Source organism: Scomber japonicus, chromosome 11 (genome assembly GCF_027409825.1).
Source record: "Scomber japonicus isolate fScoJap1 chromosome 11, fScoJap1.pri, whole genome shotgun sequence".
In the NCBI taxonomy this organism is placed as follows: Eukaryota; Metazoa; Chordata; class Actinopteri; order Scombriformes; family Scombridae; genus Scomber; species Scomber japonicus.
In genome coordinates this window covers 12,549,299-12,577,075 of record NC_070588.1, presented here as the reverse complement: position 1 = coordinate 12,577,075, position 27,777 = coordinate 12,549,299, and the positions used below count along the sequence as shown (strand labels likewise).

At 38.3% G+C, this 27,777-nt stretch overlaps 3 protein-coding genes across 3 annotated transcripts; 2 read left to right on the top strand and 1 right to left on the bottom strand.

Moving 5' to 3' along the window:
• Window positions 1-929: 929 nt before the first annotated feature.
• LOC128367912 (F-box only protein 47-like) lies at window positions 930-20,891 on the bottom strand. Its single transcript, XM_053328599.1, has 12 exons — window positions 20,882-20,891; window positions 19,904-20,064; window positions 7,250-7,453; window positions 5,424-5,585; window positions 5,205-5,281; window positions 4,455-4,529; window positions 3,708-3,816; window positions 3,119-3,292; window positions 2,701-2,850; window positions 2,260-2,402; window positions 1,353-1,512; window positions 930-1,030 (listed from the first exon to the last, which is right to left on the bottom strand). The coding sequence occupies exons 3-12, from the start codon at window positions 7,437-7,439 to the stop codon at window positions 930-932; spliced, it is 1,341 nt and encodes a 446-aa protein (XP_053184574.1). The 5' UTR covers window positions 7,440-7,453; window positions 19,904-20,064; window positions 20,882-20,891.
• On the top strand, window positions 11,585-12,432 carry LOC128367913 (claudin-14-like). The gene is made up of 2 exons (XM_053328600.1): window positions 11,585-11,818; window positions 11,926-12,432. Exons 1-2 carry the CDS (start codon window positions 11,585-11,587, stop codon window positions 12,430-12,432), a joined length of 741 nt encoding a protein of 246 aa, XP_053184575.1.
• LOC128367911 (high-affinity choline transporter 1-like) lies at window positions 17,071-23,732 on the top strand. The gene is made up of 8 exons (XM_053328597.1): window positions 17,071-17,254; window positions 17,734-17,847; window positions 18,466-18,621; window positions 18,713-18,861; window positions 19,910-20,053; window positions 20,396-20,549; window positions 22,377-22,594; window positions 23,079-23,732. The coding sequence occupies exons 1-8, from the start codon at window positions 17,071-17,073 to the stop codon at window positions 23,730-23,732; spliced, it is 1,773 nt and encodes a 590-aa protein (XP_053184572.1).
• Window positions 23,733-27,777: the final 4,045 nt, after the last annotated feature.

Here is a 27,777-nt window from a genome sequence, read left to right as displayed (position 1 = left end):
TGTCAAATAGCCTAGTCCTTCCTGTGCATGCTACGACTTTGACAGTGTTTCTTTAAAACTAAATCCTGCTAATAGTATATTTGTATACGACTACTTTGTAAAGAGAAGCTTGCAGTAACAGCTATCTATGTTATATATTATTATGAACATTTTTGAGACTTTGATGGCTCCATAATATGCAGCCTACTGTAACCTGAACATATCCTTAACACTGTTTTGTGCACAGTAACATTTTTATTTAAACCTGCTTCTTTTTTATTCCACTGTATGACACATGCTATATTCATTCATTTGATGGGGGAAGTGCTGCCAATGCTGAATGTTGTAATACCTGGAGGATAATAAAAGCTTGGTATTTGCTGAATGCATGCAATGTGTTTGTGTGTTTTTGTTAGAGGTCAGCAAAAAAAAATGTTTCAAATTCAAAATATCACTTTAATCAATCATACAAAAACAAATATATTATATCACAACTATATTTACATAGATTCATCAATGTGAATAAATAATAAATAATGGATATCGTTGCTGTTAATTGATAAATATTAAATACGGTTTATAAAAAATTACACCCAAAATGGTTTAAGGAGAACAAGATTTTTAAAACTTTTGAGAAAAATACTGTATAAAATGTGTATAAATAACCATGCTGTGTAGCCCAAGTATAGCAATTAAACAGCTCTATTTTCAACCAACAAACAAAGAGATATTTATAGCATGTAATGAACCACATTCATCCTCAGATTTCTCTGAACTTCCGAGGCTACCACTTCTGTCCTCCTGTTTAATCCTATTCTCCTTGCAAAGGTCCATCACTCTCTTTCATTCACTTCTTTACCAGTACCCAGTTCATTATTGACATTTTATTTCTTCCCCAAATATCTACATTTTGTCTTCCACATGTATGACACTTGTAATCTGCATCATTCCTACTTGAGGAACATGTAGAGGAATTTAGTGTGGAAGCGAGCGCTGGAGTCCAGGAGGATACACAAAGTCTGGAAAGTCTCCCTGTCTTCAAAATGGTTTCCTGGGGAGACACAATGGTATATTTATGGCTTTTTATTTCACACTAAAATTGATTCAGAGGCACCCTGGAGGCAGGCAGAGAGCTGTTTTGATCAGTGCCAAGATAGTTTACCATCTAAATTCTGTACTTATTGTTTCTTCATACTTTTATTATTGCAATATCACAATATTGAACTGTATTATATTAGTTGATGCAAAGACCAATTTTCCCAATAGATTCATGTTCCAGCCTGTGTAAAGATGCTTCTTTATGATGTCAAAACAAGACAAAAAAAAAAGTTTATGAAATAAAATGTATACTCCATAAAGTTGCTCAAACTTACCTGCAACAATAATCTCAAAGAACTCCCTGGTGACCTCGGAAAACATGCTCTCCAGATGCTGGATGAAGCAGAACTTTTCAGGAGCCGTGTTGAAGACCTTACAGATCTGCTGCACTAACTTCACCGCCCAGCTCATGTGATAGCCGTCCTTCTCACACACCTGAATGAGGAATTCACAGATGTTGGCATAGCTTTAACTAATAACATTTGAAGTTAACAATAATTCTTCGAGGTGTGTCAGTTCCTACTAGGCCTTGCTATTGTACAGTGGATAACTAGCCTGACTTACTGTGACTGCTTTTCCTGCTATGAACAAGTATAAGAACAAGGCCCTTGGGTCAAGAAACACACAATATGAAATAATCTCTAGCATTTAATTAAATCCAGTTGGGAGAAACAATTGTACACATTCTTAATAGAAAGGAAAAAAACTCTCCATGTTTAAATAAATCACTTTTTGGAGGCTAACATTTTTAATTAAATAACTATTGAATTATTATTAAATAAATATTGAATCACAATCAGCACCATGGACAGTGCAAGTGGCTCCTCACATCCACTCAAAATGTCAACAATAACAAGAATGATTACAAGGTTTTTAGTAGTGGATCATCGATGATAACAGTAATAAAAAATGCTGCCCTCTGCCTTATGCATTCTGGGAAAGGTTTCAGTCCCGTGACACTTCACAGGAATAAGGAGACATGGAAAAAGGAATCACAATTTTCAGGGCAAAACAAGAGATGACTCATTTTATTCCCTGCCTCAAGCAAGGATGCACACTTTTCCTCAATCTATGTTTCTTATTCTCAAATAAAAGCCTATAATGGCCCAATATACCAAACCATAATGAGGCTTCCATTACTCTATTAAACTGATAATAAAATAAAATAAATAGAAGTTTCACCAGTATGATGTTGACGATGAGTCTTGAAATCTCAAGGATTCGACCGTTCAGGGCCTTGCTGGCCAGAACAGAGTAGCAGAGACTGCTGCCACACAGCACCAAGAGACGAGCCACATTCTCCACATGCCAGGGCTCAGGAATAACTGAGGAGGAGGAAGAGGAGGAGGAAGAAGAAGACAACAACCAAATCAGCTCAGTTAATCCACAACATTATCACATTAATTTAATATATTGAAATGTTAAAATGGGTTTATCTGTGACATAATGACATTAGCTGAGTCTATAAATCCTGCAATTTAAGTTTCACAGGTTAGCTCGAGGCATGCTAGACAACACAATATATTGTATTCCAGTCTTTTTTCCACACAAAATAGGCATCTGTAATCTCTCTATATGTCTATCAGTTGTGTTTGTGACATGAAAACATTTGAACAATGATACCAATGAGCTCCTCCAAGATTGCCAGCAACGAGTCAGCGGTCCAGCCTTTGACTTCTACTTTGCTGAACAGCAGAAGCATGGCTCTGGCCAGGTCCCATAGAGCACTGTGAGGAAGCCCCCTGTCCACTAGATCCTGCCAACCGATGGTGCCTGCATGGAGGAGAGAGCCTCACTCACTTACTGTGTCACACTTCACCTCTTTTCTATCAAAAAACAAACAAACTGAATACCTGGAAATTTAAGCCAACATCACTATAAGTGGTTTATTTTGTCCTTATGACACAACTAGTTTCTATGGTTTGCTTCTAAATACTTTACTTGTAAGAGCCTTACATTGTACAATTAAATCAAATTTCAAATGAATTATCAAATAATCAAGTGATTGTTTAATTAATTGTATGTCTAAAAGTTATCCTACCCTCAGGCAGTAGGGGTCCATACAGGATGAACAGTAAGCGTGCCTGGCTGACCATCGCCCAAGGCTTCAAGAGCTGCATTAACCAGAACTGACATTCTGGACGATTTGGCCAGGGGTCCAAAAGAACCTGACGGCAGAAAAGACGGAGCTGCAGCTCCTGGTACCACCTCGCCCCTGAGGACAGACAGAGACAAACATGTTTTTTGTATTGTGCCTTTACAAGGCTTTACAGTAAAAGACCCTCAGTAAGAGGCTGTCTAGATAGTCACTCCCACTCCCACCCTGCTGCACAGCAAAAGCTCACGTTTTTTCTCACTCTCTTCTTTGTGGTAGGTTTTGTAACTATTAGAAAAAGAGGTAAAAGAAGAGGGGGAGTCACCACTGAGCCCTGCTAGAGGCTCAGTGGTAAGTGGTAAGCTTATCAACGAACACCAGAGAAGGAGGTTGCCTACCACAATGAAGTGATTACCCACTATTGTCACTCAAGAAATGAAGGGAGTGCTGATTATTGTAAGTAACAACAAGTCCTATGAGCTCAACTACACATAGTTACTGCAGATGTAGAGGGGAAAATATTCACAATAATCACCTGGTTTTCCAGTGATGACTGACTCAGTTATTTGCTGCAGGTTTGTGAGATCACACAGGAAAATGAACACTCTGTGGCACTCAAGCTCATCCCAACCTGCGATTAGTGTCTGTAGATTAATCAACAGAACATATGTTAAAGTTTTCAATAACAGAATACATTCATATTTCCAGGCTAAAATGTTTTTAGGCACAGAGATGAGGCAGAACAATCATAAAAGGAGTACTTCTAAAATGAAAATGTAAAAGGACCTCTCAAACTTGGACAATAGCTGTATTGCTACCACCTGAAATTATGTTATCACTAATTAAGTGATTCAGGATCATATTTTGCTGCATACAGCAGGTGTTTTATGTGAATACATATTATGAAGGTGTGATTGAGTATGCATGCAGTGTTACGCAGCTAGAATTCAGATAAAAGATAAGCTGCAAGAAAAGTAGTTCTGTATTAATTGTCCCCTGTGGTAAATGTGGCTTGCATCATGAGACAGTCTGAAGCAAACTCATCTGTCATTAAAATATATTAAAAAGTTATTTTCTACAGTCTCCATCAGTGCTGATGATCTTCAACATACAATTTTACTAGACTAAAACTAAGATTATCTTTTCAAGAAAGAAATGAAGTTTGAACTCCATTAACTTGTGGAATCCACAAGCAGTCATTGTGTTTATCTATCCTTAGCTGTAACCAATGTGTGATTTCAGTTTCTTATGTTATTTTCAGTCTTTGTATGAGGGCTTTCACCTGAAGGAAGACTCCATAGCTGGAGAAGCCAATGCAGTCTGGTGCTGAGCACTGCTCTAACATGAAGCAGGGGATCTGAAAGAGATCAATGGACAATTGTCAAGGTTAATAGATATTAGGATTTAATAACATATTGTTACAGCAACCACAGCACAATGTGCATATACAGAACAGTCATATTTCTAATGTACTGTATGTCATATAATTAGGCAAATTAAATACACCAATACACTATCGAAATGTGTTTCTGCTTAGTAAAAATAATAAAGCCAGCACATATTTCTATTTATTACCAATCTAAAGACAAACATACTGGTTGATATGATTAAAACAAACTATTTAGCCTGCTGTAATTGTGGCTGTAAATCATTATTTTATGCTGCACTCTCATATTTTATGCTCTATTTTAATCTGATGAGGATGTTTGTTTTTTTAATAAAGGTACTATTTGGCTTTCTGTCTAGTTGGATCAACAGAAGCTAAACGTTGTGCATGTACAGTTAGGCAACTTTTTAAGAATAATAAAATACAAAATATCAACATTTTTGCTATACTGTTTATAATTAAGTTGTAAATGGCATGATCCTAATTTTATTTAATTCTATGCTCTGCAATTCTGCCTCCCTATCCAAAATAAAGACAAAAATAAGATATGCATGATTAACTTAATCCAAAATCAGTATTTATCTTTCCTTTAAAACATTAAATGCACCACACTATTGTTGGTCTTCTCACCTGTCCTTTTCTTACCTGTGAAAACTTGCTGAAGATAAACTTTAACCTGTCCTTTGTTGGTAGCAACAGGGTACATCTCTTGAACAACAAACCTGAGACATTGAACACAAAAGCACATCACCAAAAATGTTTAAAAAACTTTCCTCTTCACAGACTTTCTATCCCCTCAGTTGTAAATTCCCCATAAATACTGAGAAGAACAAAATATTGATTAGAATATACATTTCTGCTCACCCAGGTCTCTGTAGTGTTCAATAGTGGTTGTCTGCTCACGGCACGTGGACTGATGAAAGCTTCGGATGATCATTTTATTCTTCCACGACAATGTGTTAACATAGTCCACGACACAACTGGTGATTTCCTTTGACACCATGCTGAACACACTGATCTCCTTCACTAGCACACACAAACACATTGTCATTAACTACAAAAGTATATGAATGAACCTCAAGATCTGAACTTAAAATGTATTTCAATTCATATTTATTTATTATTCATATTTTAGCAGTAATTAGGACTTGAAAAGCAAGGCTGAGGGAACAATTGCAGAAAATGTCTTAAAAGTAGATTTTAAACTGAAGAGATGGATATCATTTTTGGTACACACGTGCAAAACTTTTGATTTGGTATAAGCTGTTTATGCTGTGCAAATCTTAATACCATGACTGATGTGAAATTACTTCAATTGTAAAAATTATTGTATGGAAATTTCATCTAGTGTGTGCTCATAAATGCTCAACAAAGTATGAGTTTCAGGAGAGAGCACAAGAGAACAAGAGCTGCAATGATTACTTGATCTGCAGAAAATTAATGAATAACCATTTTTGATAATTGATTAATTATTTTGAGTCTTTTATCAGGAAACAAATTCTTCAGCTTCTTAAATAAGAATATCTTCTGATGTTTTAAGTCTTCAATCTGTGACAGTAAACTGAATATCTTTTTTGTTGTGGACTGCTGCTTGGGACAAAACAAGACTTGTTAGGTTGCATCTTGGGATCTTTAGGAAACACCAAAAGAAATGTGTCATCATTTAGAATCACCTGTAGATTAATTAATGATGAAAATAAAAAATTAGCTTCAGCCTTAATTTTAAAATCCTGGGGTATTTTTCTTATTCTATGTAATGTAGTTTAATGAGATTCAGTCTGCAAAACTCTTCACAAAATGTTTTTGATGTGTTATTTAAATCTGTCTGCAGGGGATTTCATTCTTGACTATTTGACTTTTACCTTTTCAAATATTTTCTACGGGTTCACAGAGCTGCCTGTAAATGTCACAGCTCAGTACCTTTCATGGGGGCAAGTTTTAGGCAGTTTTATTTAAATATAATTACAGGCACATTTTGGTTGTGGACTGCTGGTCGGGACAAAACTATACTTGTTAGAGTGCATCGTGGGATCTTGTATTCTATGTAATGTGGGATTCAGTCAGCAAGTCACACAATGTTTTTAACAAAAGATGTGTCATTTAAATATAAATCATCTGCAGGGGATTTTAATCATGACTATTTGACATTTACCTATTTCAATATCTTCCCAAAGCTGTCTGTAAATGTTACAGCTACTTTTCATGGGGGCAAGTTATGTCTATGTTTTATCTATATATAGCTAACAGACAGGGGCAATTCTAGGAACAGACCTTTTGGGGCTCAGCTCCTAATGAGAATTTGACATACAATGTCCTGCAAGTGTTTCAAACCCCTCTGCTAAATGACTAATTTCACTGGATAATGTAAATTAATAAAAATGGTTCAAACAATCACAGCTTTCTAAAGTGAGGACTCTCTGATATATTAATGGAAGAACTATCCAAAGTACAATTAAACCATTTGAACATGTAGCATAATTGTTTGTCCCATCTCTAACAGACATGCTGGCAAAATAATTAAAGTTGTATAAAACAATAATAATGTATTTATTTTTAGGGGTGCTGAGATCAAATTTAGGGGTGCTTGAGCACCCATAAAAAGGGTCTAAAATGAATGTGTTGAAATAAGGCACATTTTAAGAGCTTATTTACGAGAGTTTATTTAATAAGGCAGGCCAGCCTACACTTACCGGACAGTTTGTCCAGGATCATGTGAAACACCTCTGAGGGGATTTTGTGGAAGAAGTCTCCGCAGCACCTCAACCTGCTGCGGGTCATGATGGTTCCCACCGGCCGATGGAGAGTCCTCTTATAGCGCTGAGACTTGTGTGTCAATGTGTACCTCTCTACTTTAGTGGAGGCTGCTCTCCCCATCACCATCACCTCTGAATTAACTGTATTAAAGAGAGAGAGAGAGAGAGAGAGAGAGAGAGAGAGAGAGAGAGAGAGAGAGAGAGATTCACTTTAAAAACTAACCTAGCTTAACCAAACAAGCTAGTTAGCCACGAACTTCATTAGCAACAAAAATGACAGTAAACTAAAGAATGTGTTTCGAAACTTATACATTTATCTAACTACAGATGTATAGACGAAAGGAATACGGGCTACTGTTACAATAAAAGATTATCTTACCAGTATTGTAATGACTTATTTAAACTGGTGCTATCAGTGAGCAGAGATAGTTCGGGGGTCTTTGATGAAGAAGGCGCGAAATCATTAAATACTAGAGTGCTGTGTTTGAGTCTCCACGGAAAATAATGGTCAGAAGTGGCCATGTGTAAAAAATCATTAATATTTCACTAAAAGTAAGAAAGTATTAGCATTGGATAAAAGGTAAGTAGCAAACAAAATGAAGCAAAAGTATACTAAAATTATTCACTATGAAAAATATTAAATTTCTGATTTTTCTGCTCACATTTTTGGTTATGTAACTGAGTTGCCAAGTCTCTCCTTTGACTGTGAGACTCACGCAGATGACACATATCTCACGTCTCAAATGCCTTTTCTCAGAGTAACTTTTTTTTTTTTTTTTGTGGAAGTGTGGAATGATTTTTAAGCAAAGAAAAAGTAGTTTTTTAAGGGTGTGCGTGACATGGTTAAGACCGTTTTTACGGATTGTCCATGAACGCGCCGGTCACCATCTGTGTGAACCTATGGCGCGCAACAAGAGAGATGCAGGTGGAGACATTTGGGTGGAGCTGATAATTTATTCAGATATTACTTATATTTGTTTACACCTAAGAGACTAAAGTGGGGAGTGTCGGATGATAGGAGCATCGATCTTCCTTACCCTGTGTTTTGAAGAAAGATATGTATAATATCTATATTATGAGTAAAAATAAGTACTGAGTATTACTACTACTTAGTACCCTCAACTCCATGTGTGGGCATGCACAGACTGTTCTTGATTGACCTGTAGTTCTTTCTCCTATGGGCAGATTATGGAGTTGACACTGCCATCGGTTACAAATAAAGTTACCTTACCTTGACAAGATCCAAGTTTTTTTTAATAAATAAATAACTTTTTATTAGATCAAAAGGAAAACCCAAAATATTTTTACATTCAACATTTTTAATTTCACTTGTTAACACTGCTTCAATTGAAATGTCTTCAGAAGTTTCACTCTTAATAAATGTTATAAACTCACTCAGATTCAGTCTGGTTCACTGTTCATAAAAAGTGACCATTTTTTAAATGTTTTTATTTAAATTTTTTTAACAGATTCAGGGTTTTGAGAAAACATTCAGGGCTACAGCCCCGGAAGCCACCCCCTAGGTCCGCCGCTGGTGTTGTTCCACCTTAGGCTGGGGGCAGCGCTCACCTGTGTCCTCACTAAGTTAGTTGACCTCACATAACTCCAATCATTGCCCCAACTGACCTCAATCAGCCATAATGACCAAAACACTTGTTTGGGTGTTTAGGACCTTTTAAGATCTGCTAAATTGTAGTAGAGACCACTTTTCCATTCACTTGACTAGTCTCAAAAGCACACACAAAAATGACAGCCAGTATGCTACACACACCATCATGGTTGTGTTATCCTCCTGCACTGTGCACAACAGACCAGCTATGCTCAGCTGCTAATCACAGGATTATTCAGTTTAACTAAGACTATTAAGTGTTCCACATTCAAATGGCGTCTCCCACAGGCAGACCTTGGAGAGGATCATCCCTCTCACCACAGAGCTCTTACAGAGAGCTGAATACTCCATGAGGGACCCTGGGGAAGGACTGGGAAAATGCCCTTGTATACCAACAGGATGTCACGGTAGGTTACACTTGGGCCACAGAGGGAGAGAGAAGAGAACTGCGGAGGAGGAAGATGGTCCTAAGAAGAGTCAAGAGATAAACTTGCAGTTGTGAATGACCTCACCTGGCTTTCCGTACAGTATGTACCACACACAATCATACACACATACTCAAAATGTCAACTTAACATCAAGTACAGTTTGACTTTCAGCGTTGCATTGTTGATTTAGTGTTGCATTATTTTTCACTGATTAAATACTAATTGCAGTTAAATATTCATGTTTTTCTACCTGTTGGTTTTAATATTATAAGGCTGTCGTACAGTATAGGCACTCTTTTCATTTTACAGTCCACATTTATTCACCAACACATCCGGAGATGCACTGATTTGTAGTATTGAGAGAAAAAAAAGGGGAAAAAAACACAACCAGTGAGGACAATATCTCTTCTGTCCGTCTCTCCTTTGTAACAGTGCTCTGCCTCCGGCTCCACAGTCAACATCAGACCTGTTTATCTTTCTGGATCAACAAGCCATCATGGGACTGTCACTCATGTCATAGCTGACATGATGATGCTCCTGATGCAAACAGGGATAATGCTGTGGCAGATGAAGGAAGATATCTAACACTGGCCGGTCACGTCTTGTCAGCTGAGGCAGAATCAGAGACAGAAGGTGCCGGTCAGTGCAGCATCACTGCCAATGGCCCCGTTTATCTCAAACTTCTGTTATGTCTGGACACCTGTAACCATCACTCTCTAAACCTGGAATCTAAACCTCATTTGTGAGTATTCAAATGTGGAGTGTATTTACAAAATGAAATGTTATTATTGATAGCATTGCACCTACGATATTTCATAGTGTTGCTATTGCAGTGTCCAAGTGGAAACAAAGTTATGAAAGTTACAGAGTGACTTTGCTCTTTGGTGGGCTAATTTGGAGGCAAACAAAAGTGAAATAAGCTGCTTGTCACAGCCATTCTCTGGTTCCTGTTGTCTTGCTTTCATTGTAGTCAATCATTAAGTGAGCACAATGAGGCTTGTATCTCTGATATTTTAAGAGGCCCCAACAGTGCCAGGTCTAACACTGAACAATAATCAAGCTTTACAAACAGGATCTGTTCTCAGAGGAAGTCTCAAATATACGTCTATATAAGCACAGTTTGGTTTCTTTGCTTTGAAATTTAAAGTGACTGTCTTTCATTCTTGTGGCCACCAAAAGATATTCTGCATTTTAGGGGAATTATTTGTCATTTAATTGAAAAAATATATTGAGTGAGACTTGGTTTGTCATTTTTATTAAATTGGCAGCTCATGTGTCAGGATTTTTCTCTCCTAGAACATTTTGTTCAAAACATTAAGAAGGAAAGAGAAGTGGACAAAAGTAAATGCTTAACTACCCACTTGTTCTCCATGGGGGAAGGTGATCTTAAGTTGTGGCCTAGACAGTGGAGGATTTTTGTCACTGTATAGCACATATAAAACTAATGTCTAAGATTAAATCAGACATTATATAATTTAGCGAACTATTACATCGGTCATTGCGGTTTCTTATTGTCACAGTCTGTGGACCAGCCACAAGAACTGTGTCGTCAAAGTCATTCAGTCCCTCTCTCTGTAATACCCTGCAGTACTGTGAACATTTTCAAAGTTAGTGGTTTATAACAGTACTCTCAGCTTGGGTGGTTTCTGTAAATGTTTAATTTCCTACCTCTCTCTCTCTGTTTTCCTGAGGGCTGGCAGGGAGCCTAACAAATAGACTGCTGTGGTTTGCCCTCCAGAGGAGAGCGTCAAACAGGTGAAGCTGAACACTGCTCTCATTAGTTACAGATGCAGTCACCTGCCACTCACCAGAGACTGATGCCGGAATACTGAAAGTTTCCGCAGCTTATTTTCTGCCTGCACTCCAGAGACACACGGAGGAATGACTCACAATCTGTGACTGGATGTAAGCTCAGTGGAATTTACTGTACTACTGGGGACCATGCAGATAACTGGAAAAATCCAGCTACATCATCAGCATGAAGGACTGTAGTGTTTTTTTCTGAAAGTGTAACTTTTTCATGAGGTGGTTTGTAGTTGCTTTGAGTTATTCCCGTGTATTTATTTTCCTTTTATCTCATGTTAAATCTTCTACATTATTACTGTGTTGATGGTTCCATTTTACCAGATCAGATCCACACAGACCTGAATATACTTTATATTGTCTGCTTACATGTTTGTGTACCTTTGTACTTTGCAGTTTGTGCATCTGTCCGAGTGTCCAAGTGAGCCAATAATGGCCAGCGTGGCAGTTCAGCTCCTTGGCTTTTTCTTAGGGCTGTTGGGATTTTCGGGGACTGTCATTGCAACTGTGCTCCCCCACTGGCGCAGCACAGCCTATGTTGGCTCTAACATCATCATAGCCACCGCCTACATGAAAGGCCTGTGGATGGAGTGTGCATGGCACAGCACAGGCATTTACCAGTGTGAGATATACAGATCTCTTCTGGCACTGCCACGTGATCTGCAGGTACTACACATTTTATTCAAAGTACTGTACGTCATCATGAGTAGAGATGAAATTACTAGTAAGTCAGACCCCTGTTTAAAATGTTTGTTTTTTCTGTTCCACTTTAGGCTGCCCGTGCACTCATGGTGCTCTCTTGTGTCACCTCAGTCATGGCATTTATAGTTTCTGTGATGGGGATGAAGTGTACCCGTTTCGCCCGTGGGTCATTCATCAAGTCTCCCTTGGTGCTCAGTGGGGGGATTTGTTTTCTGTGTGCTGGCATTCTCTGCTTAGTCACCGTGTCATGGACCACCAACGATGTCGTCGTGGATTTCTATGATCCCTTCGTTCCCAGCGGGATGAAGTACGAGATTGGCCTAGCTGTTTATCTTGGTTACGCCTCAGCCTGCCTCAGTCTGACCGGAGGACTGGTGTTGTGCTGGAGCAGCAGTGGTGAGAGGTCACAGAGCTCCCACCAAAGGCAGAGGAATCAACCGTCCTCACCTCCCCCTGCCTTTGACAATATGTACCCCTCTGCTCCCCACTACAGGCCCCATGAGGCCTTGAAGGGCAATCATGCTCCCTCACTTTGCTCCTTATCCAGCAGTGGCTACAGACTCAACAACTATGTCTAAAACTCATCAAAGTACTAACAAAATAACAGCAAACTCATAAGCGCTGTGCATGAATCAAAAAGATACCAAAAACACCAAGCCGAATGCTTCTCCCACATGTTCTTAATATATTTGAATGTTTTTCATACTCACAAAACAAGCAGTAAAAGGAGAAATGATGAACTACACTGTGTAAAAACGACTTGTTGACCTGCTGCCATGTGACTGAAAGACCAGAAGATGGCAACACACCACAGCAAATAACCAGAGATTACATTCGTCTCAACCCATATTCTGTGTTTCTGTGTCATGTTAATGCATTACCTATTGTCCTGTCACTTCCTTGTGGTAGTTTAACTTTCTTATTGAGATTAACTCTTTCTGAAAACCAACCAATGTAAATATATCAACACTTTCAAATAAATGATGATATTTTGTGCCAGTTTTCAGTCTTTAAATACATTTTACCCCAAAGAAAATGAAATCAGTTACCAATAATTTATACACAAATAATAATATAAAAATACTTTTTGAATATCTTTATAAATTTGTTTTATAGGTACATTTCTCCGTATGACAGCTCATAGTAGGAAAAACACTAATTGATGGCTACATTACAGTTTGTATTGTTCATGTTTACTCATTGGTCTGACATTTGCAACATTAACATGTGCTTTTTCCCACTATAACAAGTCAAAATATCCACTGTGAAAAGGTCCTATTCATTCGCAGTATAAAAAGGTAATAAGTAACAGTTATTGTTGACTGAAATCAATAATGAATTGTTTTGAGGAAACTCAGCTGTTCTTTAGGAGCACCTGACTTTCCAGTGGAGCATTATTTAGAATATGTCTTGTTACTGATTTATTTTTTAAATCTTACACAGAGACGTTAGTAAAGTTTGAGAAAACCACTAGGTGGCGACAAAACTCTTTTCAGTAGGCAGCCCAAAGACCCATGTTGGAGCTTTCTCTCATCCATTTAGACCATAATTTAGTGGACACTGTATATTAGAAACTGCTACCTTTTATAAACTGCACTTACCTAGAGTCTAAATCATTAAAATTATTGTGACTCCTGTGAGACATTCCTCGCTGGGCTGCCTCCTCATAACTACCTGTAAGATTGTGAAATGTATTTCTGGGGTTTACTTGGTAGAAAACCTCCCAATTAGAGGTGCCCTCTGTCTGGCAGCCTGTCAGCTACACAGGTACAACAAACAGGTATCTTATTTCCAGCCGTCACACTATAACATATCAACATCCTAATTTGCACCAAGGAAGGAACTGCATAATAATGGTCTACAGAACAATACATTTCATGTCATATGAAATTAAGAAAAGTCCTAACTTAAGGCGTAAAACTCTTCTAGTAAAGTGTTTAAATACATTTTTATCAGATCAAAGTGGAGTTCCTTCAGATATAATGAGACAGAAATGGTATCATGCCAAGATACACTAAGCAGCAGCTTTATTAGGTACACCTCTGCAATTGAATGTACTCCAAAACAACAACTCTGCACAAATTCTACTTTTACGAAGCTTATACAGTTTCAGGTTTTGCTTACATTGTCAGAAAGGTTATGATTCTACTTTATGTTTATAATTGAGGTGGTGTTATATTGAGTGCATTATATTGAAAAGTGTTCTTAATATTTTGCCCCCCTCATCTACGTTAATGAAGTGGACAATATATTACTAGCATCATTCAATATAATGCACCCCAGTACACCCCAAACAATGAAAATGTTTAAGCTTCGTGAACGTAGAATTTATGGCAGAGCTGTTGTATTGCATTAGATTACACAGGTGTCCCTCATGAAGTGGCCTGTGAGTGTAAATGCCAAATTATGATTTAGTTTAACTATGTATTGAGGACCACAGATCCAATTGTTGTAGTCTAAATGCAGGAACTGAATGAAAACGATGATGCCCTGACAAGAAAAGGTTTGTATTGTGGGTTTCTGTCGCTTCAAGTACATTTCAGCACCATGGACAGCGACGCGGTCACTCTAAAGAAACATCTACTAGATCAACGTAGTATTTGAAGTAACACTTGATGATTACAGTTTCTGCTGCGGTGGTTGTAGAGATTGCATTTTCATCATTATTGGTTCCAGCTATGGTTTAAGGCAGCCTGTGAACAGACAATACATGTACAGATACATGTACAGGTAAATGTAAGTCACTCAGGGTGTAACACTTACATACTGTAGCTCAAGAAGTTACAGATTGTATCACTGTAATTAACTTTATAATAAAAACTGCTATTGTATTGTAAAACTGAGATCAAACATCCGATGCATTTAAATGAATATGTATTTGTTAACCTATGACTAAAAGTGTTACCAGTGTATCAAACAAAACGGTCCAGTATGGCACAAGTCATTGCTTGTTCCTGAAACGTAACTACTTCTGTTTATACGAGTTGATATGACAGTTGTGATGTTTAAATTTGAGGGACTTGGGAATGGATTGATGCTCTTAAACGAAAAGGTGGGTCATAAAATGAAAATGTAATCGAAAGCAGGGCTTACAATCCTCAACATTACCATCGTAGAGCCAGTGTTTGCGGAATAAAAGCGATGCTTTAATCGTGGAGCAAGCGGGGCCTGCGCAACATCGTAAATCAGGCCTGAAATGTAACCTGGCAAAGTAAAGGTTCCATCCATTGCCAATATGATATTATGATATTGGAAAGCTTTCCCGGAGAGGTTGTGCGTCATGCCACTCTCTATTAGGTGCTATTTTCGTCCTGCCCTGGAAGACATTCATCCACCATCTACCCACCCTGACAGCACCCAATAAACCCACCACTCCCATTCATCTCCACCCCTTCACTCCCTTCCACCCGCTTCCCCTTCCTCTCTGGCTCCCTCCCTCCCTCCCTCTGTCTCTCTCTCCCTCGCTCTCTCTCACTCTTTCTCTCTCCCTTTCCGACGAGCATTGGTGACTTAAAAAACAACATAAGAGAATTGTGGCTGGACATTCAAGAGAATTACAGTGTGATACCCCTAACATCTAACCACCAGAAATCATCTTTGACACTGTTTTTAATCTTCTTTGGAGGCCCTGCTCCTGTGATCTAGTAGGACCTGCTTCTCCAAAGGAAAGGTAAGATAGTGTCAGTTATTTTAATATTATTTTTATTAACTCATATGTGTTGACCAAATGTAACTGCATTTGACCGTAGTGGCAGATGTTGATTTAAAGAGAGATCAATAATTCAATACCGGCCTCCTGGAACTATGGTGTCAGCGTAACATGCAGCTGAAACCCCTCGGTTTGATTCTAGTGATGCAGCACATCGGACACAAAACCCTTATGCATCTTTTTAAAGTCTCTTTTGGTTAATGCCTCGCAGTTTCTTTTACGGTGAGTCACATTTTGAAAGCATTGAATGACCTTTACGCACGGCGGCATTACAGGAAACAAAAGCCCATTGGTCCAGATTTTTAAATCATATTTGGCTACACAGCAGTCTGGACACTTTTTTTTAGAATATGTAGTAAATTGGCAGACTTTACGCGCGCAAACTTGCACCGTCGTTATGAGTGAGTAACGAGAGTCAGCCAGTAAGGTGCGCGTAAAACAGCCTTTTCTTTAAAGTTGAACAACAAAGGCAAGATTAATTAATTATGAACTCTTCTCATCTACATCACCAGCTCTTATTTTATATTTTCACACTTCATATCTTTTGATTTGATGCAGCATTATGGAGTGCCGATTATTTCTCTTCCTCTGCTGTGCGTCAGTTGGATATGTTGAGGTAAAGCTATAGCTTTTTAAAAATGAGTCCAGTTCATCTTTTGTCGTTGTAGTATTGAGAGTAGATCCAAAATACCAACGTGTTTTTGAGTTGGCGTTTTTAAAATCTCAGCCCCACCTGATCGTTTGTCCAATAGTGTATTCTTTTGGCTTTGAGTAAATGTTACTACCACCAGACAGTTTTATATGTTGTGTTATTATCTTGTCACTAATCAGGTGGCAGGAACTTCATCACACCTTTAATTTCACCTCTAAGAGGTTGCTATCAAAAGTTAGAATGAAAAACAGGCTTTCAACTGGAAATGTGTACTAAAATGCAATACTATGGGTGTTTTCTTAAATTATAAGGACACTGGAATCGATTAATTACATTTTCTATTTTAGTGATTCCTCCTTTGAAAGTTGAATCCGGGAAGGCATCGGCTTGACTTCGGCAAACCTTTGTGTCCGTATCTGTTGGTATTACTGGGGATATTATAATTGTCACAATTTGACATTACTGCTTTAGTTTGCATTAGACGATTGGAAAAATTGTATTACTTTGCATTCTGTAAATGATGTGGCTACTCACTACCGTCAAATGAGTACAAATTTAATTATTTTGTACCTTTTCAGAATCTGGTACCCTAAAATGAAATGCTTGGGTCACTGTTAAAGTTGATGATGGGATTAATAGTTATGTTTTATGTAATTACTGTCTCTGAGGTTAATTGGACCGATGAAAGTAGTGTGGCACAATTAAGACCTCTGTAAAATGATTGATGTTGAGATCACAGACAAAAAGATAGAAATGTATTTGTTTAATTATCTTCATTCAGTTCTCTCCATGAGTTTCCAGTGCTCTACGCGCAACAGCACCTGATCTCGGCGTGAGGACGCGGACGAAAGGAAGATGACCATCCACGCCGAGGGTCTCGTAGCTATCGTGGTCTTTTACTTGCTGATTCTTTTCGTTGGGATTTGGGCTGCGTGGAAAAACAAGAACGCTGGTGTTAGTGATGGCGGAGACCGGAGCGAGAGCATCATGGTTGGAGGAAGAGACATCGGGTTGTTTGTGGGTGGATTCACAATGACCGGTAAGTTGAGTTGGTCAACCACGAGTAGTCTCACCCTTTAACTACTGTTTTCTGGGAAGTGTTCATTGTTGGTAGAGTTATTCTGTCACCTTTAAATGTTATATGAAGTCAGAAAAATACTGGCAACTCTATAAATCAGTCTTTTAAACAAGAGCAGCACGACAAATATAATTTTCTGCCACAACTTTCATTACATTACACGCGTGCGATTAAATTGCAGCTGATGAAGCATTAACTAATGATTAGATGTTTAAAATTATGCGTTATCACCTAACTACATCAAAGCAACCTGTTGTCGGTTTAGGGTGACTCCCCGATGCAGTTTGGTTTTTCACAACGGTGAAGCATCCCAAATAGACACTTGTGGTTCTTATGAATAGAATCAATGTATTAATCATGACTAGCTAAAATAAAAAAATGCAAAAAAAAGTATGTCCTTTTTTATAAACATTACTTGCTGTTCTTTTCTTGGTTTTCAGCCACTTGGGTGGGTGGGGGCTACATCAATGGGACAGCAGAGTATGTCTACCTGCCGGACTACGGCTTGGCTTGGGCACAGGCACCCTTTGGCTACGCTCTGAGTCTGGTAGTAGGTAAGAACCAATGTCTTTATGGTAATATGAAAACATCAATAATTATTTTGTCATGCCTAACAGTTTCTGCATAGACATTTATAGTGTAGTGCTATAAATACCTTTATAAGAATACAGTGGTTGCAGACCATACCAGTAGGTATGTTTTACATTTGCTACAAATCATTTCTTATACCTGAATATGCATTTCCTTTTTTACTTCAGTTATTGATTGCCATTCATTTTATGGTAGTATTTCAGGTATGGCGAGGAATATCAGTCACCTAAAACATTTGCTCATGTTTGCCACTGTTACACGATTGTTGTGTTGCAATGCAGTGAAGACCTTTCTAATACATCTGCAATAGCTGTCATACTACTCAATGATAACATTACTTTGACCAATTTATAATCATTGTGTTAGATTACTCAACTGAAGCCCATTTCAAGTCGGTATTGTTTTGCATAAGACAATGAAATGAAAAAAATTCTGTGAGATCATTATAAACTCAGAACTTCAGTACCAGAGACACACTTCAAGTTATCCAATTTTACTGATCCAGGTTGTAAACTACACGTCCCAAAATGATCTCTCACACCATCTCTCTGTCTTGATATATAATATCTGATATCATCCAGGTGGCCTTTTCTTTGCCAAACCCATGCGTTCACGTGGATATGTTACCATGCTGGATCCCTTCCAGCAGCTGTACGGAAAAAGGATGGGGGGTCTGCTCTTCATCCCTGCACTCATGGGAGAAATATTCTGGTCTGCAGCCATTTTATCTGCCTTGGGTAGGTGATTATTTAACAGAATTTTATGTTCAAGTAAATGCTTCCACTTCACTCTGATTGTATTTACTGAATTTAATGTGTTGGCCCAAAGGTGCCACTTTGAGCGTGATCGTGGACATCGACATCAACATGTCAGTGGTGATCTCAGCTCTGATAGCTATCTTCTACACTCTTGTGGGAGGTCTCTACTCTGTTGCATACACAGATGTGGTTCAACTCTTCTGCATATTTTTGGGCTTGGTGAGTTTCACTGTGGGATCAACACCTACCTTGATCATGAATGCAGAATAATTAAAGGATATGGCTGGGAAATTTCTATATTTTTGTTATTGTCAACAAATCTCATGCACAGAGCTGAACCAACAATGAGTTAATCACACTTACAAGTATTGTGTGTGTATCCAAGGCCTGATATATCTTATTCCTCCATCATTGTTGCCCAAAAACTGTTAAAAATATAAAAATAATCCACATCCCTGCACCTGGTGACACGTTACTTCCTCATTAAGAGTTTTGGTCGTGGTAGTTTGTTTAGAGATGGCTTTAAAGACTAATAACTGCAATCACATTTTCAGTCTCCACAGAGTAGTTCCTTGTAGGGCAGACATCACTGCACATGTTGGAGCTTTACTAGCTTGTTGTGCTATTTTTCACAACCTCTTGTTGGATATCTATCCTAAACATGGTTAAAGTTCCAAAACATGAGGTTAAACTATGTAGAAATGCAAGTCAAAAGTTCAGGCTTCAACAAGCTGTGAATGTTTCATTTGTGACATTTTTCTTACCCTTGGGGACAAGCTGATGTCAGCTTATCCTGCCTATAGACTATTCTCTGTACCATGGCCTTTGTTGCTGTTGTTGTTCTCCACTCTCACATTTCCAATCGGATTTTGGCTTGTAGATGTAAAATCCTGCTATTATAGTTCATTGCCTGAATTGTTTTTATTGACATAGCCCCGAAAGCTGGTGGAAGTCTGCTGAGGGGCAGCTTCCAAGAAGAGGTGTTCACAGGTCCACCTAAAACCTAGGTTCCTAGGAGAATCTGATTAAAATGTATGGTGGTTAAAATGCATTAATTATAATCATGCATCATATCAGAGGTGGGCCAGATTAGAGAGAACATGCACTATCTGATTTGTAGTCTATTGTATTGAATCAAAATGATATCAAACAAACATTGCACCAAACGTGGATCCAATGAGTCAACAACTTTAAGAGTGGAAACATATTAATGTGACTAAATGTGTATATAGTAATATTTGTATTCTGATGCCCTTCTCACCATCAGTGGATCAGCGTGCCTTTTGCCTTGTCCAATCCTGCCGTGGCGGACATCAGTGTCTCAGCCAAAGAGGCAATCTACCAGTCACCCTGGCTGGGGAAGATTGTACCTGAAGACAAATGGCTCTGGGCGGACAACTTCTGTTTGCTGGTAAGCCAGACCTTTCACCAGAGTATTCATCACAAGACAGTATATTAAAGTTAATTAAATTGGATACGCATTTTTATTTTACATCAAAGCCAGTTAATCTGTCCAATGTTGCAGGCTGGGCATTTATGTGAAACATTTATGGTGTGGCTAGAGCAAAGGGCATTTTTCTTTGTCGTTTTTCTTTCCTTTTTTTTCGAGGTGCAGGTTTCCTCTAAATGTTTCGGAACACATTTATCACATTTGTTGTAAGAATAAGGCTCTCAGTGCTGTGTTAGAGGTGGTCTAGCTGACTGTTATGCACTGGTTTGGTGTCTGTATTTACTATGGTGTTTCTGTTTCTAGATGTTGGGGGGGATTCCCTGGCAGGTCTATTTTCAACGGGTTCTTTCTGCCTCTTCAGCTACCTATGCCCAGGTCCTTTCCTTCATCGCCGCCTTCGGCTGCTTGGTCATGGCTGTCCCTTCTGTCCTCATAGGAGCTATAGGGGCCTCCACAGGTAAATAAACACACACTCATATTTTCTGGGCCATCATTGGACTTAAGTTTACTGTATATTGGTGAATTCACCAAATCAGCTTTGCATGGGCATTTTTGAAAAGTACAGAAACTCAAGTCTGTCACTTCAGATTTGATTATTTAATGAAATATTGTTGCACATACTAACAGTCTCTAATACAACTCCATGCTATTCAAATTAAGATTCTTCAGTATGTTATTCTAAGCTTTAAGATAAATGCAGTTAATGAAACATAAAACAATCGAAACATCCAGGAATTTGATCCTTTATTTAAACAGGATAGTGTGATCAAAGGGAAGACGATGACTCACTTGGTTGTTTACACCACAGTAGCCTTTTTTCAAATGTGTAAATGCAGATGCAATAGAGTGTCTGGAGGGTAAACAACAGCAGACGGATCCTGTCACGACAAGCAAAGGAGAGAGCCATCAGACCATGCAGATTTAGTGAATATTACATCTGAAGGGGAGCTAATTAATCTGGTCCGTCTGAAGCTGTTTCATGTATAACCAACACTAATCAACTGCTGCTTGTGAATATCCAGGGGAAGTGGGAGAGAAACACAGATTTTCTACCCCTGGAGGATGAAGAAATGGAAGAAAAAAAGGGGGATGTCAGGGGGTTTAAGATGAAAAAAGAGATGGGGGCATAGCGGTGTCCCACTGAATGGGAAGGTGGTGACAGGAATGGAGTGGAGAATGAAGGAAAGTGCAGATTCACAATTCAGCTGGGAGACTCGTAGACCAACTGACTGAACACCTTCGCTATGGAGTTAAACCTGCTAGTTTCTGTGATCTAACTGTTCTCTTTGAGCACCAAAATACGTGAAATCAGCAGCCAATAATTAATAATATGCATATATTAATATGCATGGATTATTGGATAAAACACTTGCCAGCATTTTAATCTTTATTTATTTTTTAAAATTTAGCTTTTTTTAATCCCTGAAGTGTTTCCCTCTGAAGAATAAAAAGGCCACATCAGTGCCCACATCTATTTAATCAGCTCAGAATGTCTCACTAGAATCACTGGCTTCCTACAGACATTAATCATTATTAATGAAATGATTATTAATCAGATTTACAATTAAAATGCAATAAGTTTACATAATCCATTCTTCAACACTGATTCATATTTTATGCTTTGTTGGACCAGAGGCAGTGTATTAACCATAGCTAATATTACATAGATGGCATACTTTCAATTATTCCTCTTATCATTACTGTTGCTCGTGTTATATTTCAACACACAGACATGTGACACCCTTTTTGTTTCTCAGCAACTAAAACAGCTGTATTCATAGGGGCCATTTTAATAAGGTGTCAAAGTCATAATCTTTTGTCTGAAAAGCCGAAGGGTCAGTGGGAAAATTGTAATGTAGTTATCAGTCCACTTAAAAGGTTGACCAGGAACATGCTTTTATTAATCTCAACATAGGAACATGTGCCAAGCCTCATTATGAATAAAAACGCACAGCCAGTTCAGCTGTGGTTATGTTATGACATTGCTTCACATCAGTCAAAATTCAGACAAATACTGGTAGATGTAGTTGTACATGAAGACTAGTACTGATCAGTTTATAAAGGGAGAATAAGCCTTGGAAGTCTCTGATTTGTACAATGTAGTGGCTCTGCTTTTGATAACAAACCTGATGTGTACTCTGATGTGTTTGCAGTAAAAGCGAGTTAAAGAAAGTAAATTACTCTACAATCATGTGATGAATACAGATACAAAAATAATTCCACATTTCCATTTTTAAAAACGATAAAGATACTTTGTAACTGTGTTTCTCATTTCCTTTTTCAGACTGGAACCAGACTACTTATGGGTCCCGCCCTCCGAAGGATAGGGATGAATCAGACATGATCCTTCCCATAGTGCTTCAGCACCTCTGTCCGCCCTACATCTCCTTTTTTGGTCTGGGGGCGGTGTCAGCTGCCGTCATGTCATCAGCAGACTCATCAATTCTCTCAGCCAGTTCCATGTTTGCGAGGAACATCTATAACCTCGCCTTTCGGCAGTCGGTAAGAATGCAAACAGTTTTAACACAGTTTTAGCCAGTGGTTGCAAGCATCAGTCACCCAATCAATAAATCTATTTTAGTTTCATCTCAGTGGTTTTCAAATGTGTTCAGTTATTTTCTTGAGAAAAAGCAAAAAAACAACAGCACAAATTGAATCTACACTTATTGTACTTGGTCAATATACACAATCATCATACAGTACAAGACCAAACCCCAAAACTCTATACACCAATCAAATGAATGATAGATATGAGATGTGTGAGTTATACTTTCGTTTATGAGCAAATACCTGCAAAACAAATATCACTCATGTTAGCATGTTGATGTTAGCAAACATGTTAGCAAACATGTTAGCAAGGACCAAAGTATCTTAGTGTAACAATAAAGAGCTTCTAGCATGTCTTATTCTAATTTGACCTCTCTTGTCTTCTATACATTTTTATGCCTCCTTTTTCACTTTGCTATCCCTTTCTTCTTTCCTCTAGGCCTCAGATCGTGAGATTGTTTGGGTGATGCGCTTCACCATCTTTGTATTTGGAGCTCTCGCCACTGCGATGGCATTGTTAACAGGATCAGTGTATGGCCTGTGGTACCTGAGCTCTGACCTGGTATATGTCATCATTTTTCCTCAACTTCTCAGTGTACTCTTTGTCAAGGGTACTAATACCTATGGCTCTGTGGCTGCCTACATCTTTGGTCTTTTGTTGCGAATTGGTGGAGGGGAACCCTACCTCAAACTCCCTCCCTTCATCTACTACCCTGGGTGGGTGAACCAGGAGAAGATCCATCATCTCACAGGGGATGTAGAGTACTTTGTCCAGCAGAGGTTCCCATTTAAAACTGTGTCCATGCTGGCATCCTTCCTGGCAAATGTAGCCTTTTCTTACCTGACAAAGTACCTATTTGAAAGCGGAACGCTGTCACACAAGTATGACTTCTTTGATGCCGTGGTGTCCAAGCACAGCAAGGAGATCATGGACAAGGCCACGCTGGTGAACAACCATGATAACATCATTCTTTCAGAGATGGCGCCTGTCAAACAGGGCCTGGGTGCATCACTTGCAGGGACCTTCATCAACACAGAAGTCCTCAGTGATAATGAGGAGTCTAGTCCTGAGGCTTTTCCCAATGAAAACTAGGCAAAAAAGGCACAAAGAAAACTAGAACAAAGGAATTTGAAGAAGAAGGAATAGTCAAAGAGGCATCGACATTCTTCAGGAAACTTGCTACTGCCGCACTGGAAGCCAAATCAACAGAAATTTGGCTGCCGAGTGATTCCACAAGTTTGTTTTATGCTAATGACATGATGCCTCCTTCTTTTTTGAGTTCCTCGCTTAGAACCAGGAAGTTGACTGTCAATCAGCTGTGTCAAGCATACCATACTCTGTCTCATATTTTTTCATACTTTTTTTTGTTTTTTTATCATGACTCTGTGAATCTCTTTGTAAAGGTAAAATCCCACCCAAACCGGTTTCTTTTGGTAAAGTGCTGTTACAGTGATCAGAAGGACTTACAAGGGGAATCAATGAGATACTGCAAGAGGTGTACAGTGTGTGAGGAAATCTACCTGTGGGTGATGAGAATAGTGCAATATCTAACCAAGAAATTGTGTCTATGTGTGTTCATGTACATGCATATATGTGTACATGCTGACAAAGAGGCGTCAAGTGAATGCTCCAGAAACTTTACCTGATTTTTGAGTTTTTGTTCGCGTAGAGTAAATTATAACTAGAGCAATAATATTTTTAAGATCTATGGTGTCTACATCGCACTGAGATTGAAACAATTCACAGTCATTGTTTATAACTTACCGAAAAGTATTTTTTGGCTGACGTTATGTTATGTGTTCACCATGCTCTTACTCCTCCTATCGTACTTTAGTAATTCCAGACACTGTATGTGTCTAGAAAGCAAATATCTAATTAAAAAACAAACTCTGACTTGCCAAGCAGAGTTGACATTGGCTGTTTCAGCAAAAACCCAAAATTACATTCAGTGCATGTTAGCTCCTACAATATCCAAATGTTGTATGTACAGTATGGTTATGGAAATAACTAAATCTGCAGTGCGGACCTTTTAAAAAATAAACATCCATTACATTCAAGCCCTTGTTAACAGGTTGACACAATGCTGATTACCATCAGTTAAATCTCACTGTAAATTTCATGTCGGGTGCAACATTCCCATGCTGGGTGTTTGTTCATTAATTGTGTGGCTCTTCTACACTTTCCAAATGTTATTGGAGCACATGAATGGACCAAATTCTGGTTGTGAAATGAGTCATTTCACTGGGGCTTGTGTGACACTGTCTAACAGCCAAAATAGCAGGTTACGACCAGTGGTGTACTGGGCATTAGGCATACTGGGACAAATCCCAGTGAGCCAGTGGACTGTCAAAAACATATATTTTTTAGCTGATGGACCGTTAAATCATATCTGTTTTTCTGGTCCAATCTTGTGTCATTCAGGATGTAAAAGAGAGTGTGCTGCATGCCTACGTCAGCAATCACATCCGATCGGCCCACTTTACTCTTACTGCCACAAGAGGGAGACAAAAGTCCCGCACTCCTGTTGTAATTGATTTTTGGCCATTTGGGGGCAGCACAACAGACTGCAAACACAACACTGACCTCATAATTAATAATTAATGGCGAGTAAGTTCTCAAACTGTAGCTTATTTACACATCCAGCAGACACAGTGCAACATTAGCATTCATTTGGACGACCTGATGAATGTAATTTTCAGTATTCACTCTTTTATTTCTGTTTTTCCCTCCACCATCTTCTGAGGGACATATCTGGCTCTTTAGCTGCTAAATTCTCCACTAAATGCTTCACTAGCTAGTTTCTAACTTTGTCTTTCTGCTGTTTAGTGCTGCGAGAATAGCATATATGTTAGCAATCAATATATTTTGATGAAAACAGGTTGATGAGAGCAGTGAGGCTGAACCAAACATTTACGTAAAACCAAAACAATGAGCTGAAAGAAGCTAAAAAGCTCTGTAAAGCTTACGGGGAACTGCAGAGTCGGGTGATATTTCCCTTCATCACAAGCAACCCCTTTCACAATCATTTGATCCATTGTTCATGTAAAAAGTATTGACAAGAGCAGCTTTAACAAAAGATAATGGTCATAATTGAACATAAAAAGTCATTGCTGTTTGTATGAGATTGGACATCATATAAACTGTTCCACTTTTTTTCTGTAGATTTTTTTGTTTCATACCCTCCAGGCAGCTGTTGGCTTCCACTAATTTTTTATACACTATGAAAATCATTTTATTTTTTACCAAACCTGTGCTCTGATTTCATAGTACTGTAGTGCAAACATTTCTAAAGTATATGTATTTACAATTGCATTACAGCACAACAGAAACATTTATATCAACAAAAGCAGATGTGATGTTAAATATTTGGCAGGTTGATTTTCATACTGTTTATTAAATAAATTCAACCCAATGACTGCCTGGATAATATAGATGCAATTCAGACATCTAAAACAGCAAGTTTTTAAAATGATTAAGGCATTAATGTAAAGTAGTGGTTCCCAATCGATACTAATTGCATAAACATTGTATCTATGTAAAGACAGGAAAGTCTTAAAGGATAAAAATACACTATAAAGTATACATAACAAAGCAGAAATGTATTATTTTTATTTTCCTTAATGCCTCAGAATTATCCTGAAATCCTTTGTAAGGAGTCCTGACCCCAAGGTTGGGAACCACTGATGGATAGTATACTTAATTGAAGTATACTTAAAAGGATAGATATGGTCCTTTAAAATGATCTCCCAGAAGCTATTTTGAAATGTGTGTGTGTGTGTGTGTGTGTGTGTGTGTGTGTGTGTGTATATCAAGATAGCGTTATTGACTGGACAGCCACAGCAGGTTAGTGGAGACAGGAAATGATTGTTCCTCTTAGGATCATGTCACTAGCACCGGCCATTATTGATCCAATCCCCAGTCGATTAGCCCTCAGGACATTTGATTAATGCTGCAAAATGGTTAGAAACTAGCATTTAGACAAGTTAGTTTTATGGTGTGTGATGAAAGTTGAAATGTCATTACTGCTTAAGCATTACATAATACATAAATAACCCAATGACAGTCCTTCTATTTCCCCTGATTTAGCTCTTACAGACTACCAGGTGCACTGCTGCTCTATATGGAGAGGGTCAAGTAAAGGTTGTGTTTGATTATGCATTGATTTTAGGCCTGTGTTACGATGGTCCAGTTGACTTCTATGTGTTTATCTCCTGTCAGCATTGTCATTGGTTGTCTGTGTCTTTTTCAATCTATGGACTCGCCTTAATTAATAAGTCAGCGGTGGAAGATGTCTGGGTTAGAAACAATCACAAATGTGTAAATTACAACATTTATCAAAAATCATCATCAGTCAGGGTGATAGGATGTAGTCAGTGCCACAGTTGGAAAGTAAAGGGGGGTTGATGGATCCCCTATTTGGCCATATCTGCTGAGGTACAGCAAGACACACTAAACCCCAAACTGTTCCAGTCCTGGTGTTTTCCATTCTGTAAAACATAAATAATAGCGTAGTAATAATTGGATTGATGGTACGCCACAAAGATGACATCAGCTTCAAACTGAATGGGTTGTCTGCCTGATGCTATGCAAAGTGTCAGGCAATCTCGTTGGACTTAAATGTGAATGTAAACTCTCTTCCTCAACTGATAGGCCTCTTAATGAGAGTGTTGTAGATTAGGCTCGTTCACAAACCTGAACACACGCAGAAAAGAATCATTGTCAGGTGTTGGACTGACACATTTGTGGCTCTATGTCGTAAATTGCAATGCTGCTGTATTTTTGTGTGATAAATGTTTACTGTACACCAAAAAAACAAAAAACAAAACAAATCCAGACACAAATGAGTCTACTTTTAAATGCAGCATTGAAAATGTTTGTTGACAAAATTGTGAAATAACAGATATTTATTTATCCATGCAGTGTCTATAAGAGTATAGTTGTAAACATATGTGAGGTCAGTTGAATAAATTATATTATTTGGCAGACTCACAATTTGGTTTTCTCTCTATATATGCACATACTCACAGTATTACTTGTTTTATGCTTTTCAGATGACATAGATTCTGTTTTACACATGACAACATTGTCTCATGTATCTCAATAATTGAACTGATTAAACGTTAGCAGTTATGTTATT

What these genes read in the sequence shown, in the direction of transcription:
- LOC128367913 (XM_053328600.1), top strand. Translation starts at nt 11,585, where the DNA reads ATGGCCAGCGTGGCAGTTCAGCTCCTTGGCTTTTTCTTAGGGCTGTTG. An exon ending in CACTGCCACGTGATCTGCAG is followed by an intron (nt 11,819 to 11,925) that starts GTACTACACATT and finishes GTTCCACTTTAG; the next exon opens with GCTGCCCGTGCACTCATGGT.
- LOC128367912 (XM_053328599.1), bottom strand. Translation starts at nt 7,439, where the DNA reads ATGGTGATGGGGAGAGCAGCCTCCACTAAAGTAGAGAGGTACACATTG. An exon ending in GATCCTGGACAAACTGTCCG is followed by an intron (nt 5,586 to 7,249) that starts GTAAGTGTAGGC and finishes TGTGTGTGCTAG; the next exon opens with TGAAGGAGATCAGTGTGTTC. An exon ending in CTTTGAGATTATTGTTGCAG is followed by an intron (nt 1,031 to 1,352) that starts GTAAGTTTGAGC and finishes GTGTCTCCCCAG; the next exon opens with GAAACCATTTTGAAGACAGG.
- LOC128367911 (XM_053328597.1), top strand. Translation starts at nt 17,071, where the DNA reads ATGACCATCCACGCCGAGGGTCTCGTAGCTATCGTGGTCTTTTACTTG. An exon ending in AGCCATTTTATCTGCCTTGG is followed by an intron (nt 18,622 to 18,712) that starts GTAGGTGATTAT and finishes GTTGGCCCAAAG; the next exon opens with GTGCCACTTTGAGCGTGATC. An exon ending in AGCTATAGGGGCCTCCACAG is followed by an intron (nt 20,550 to 22,376) that starts GTAAATAAACAC and finishes TTCCTTTTTCAG; the next exon opens with ACTGGAACCAGACTACTTAT.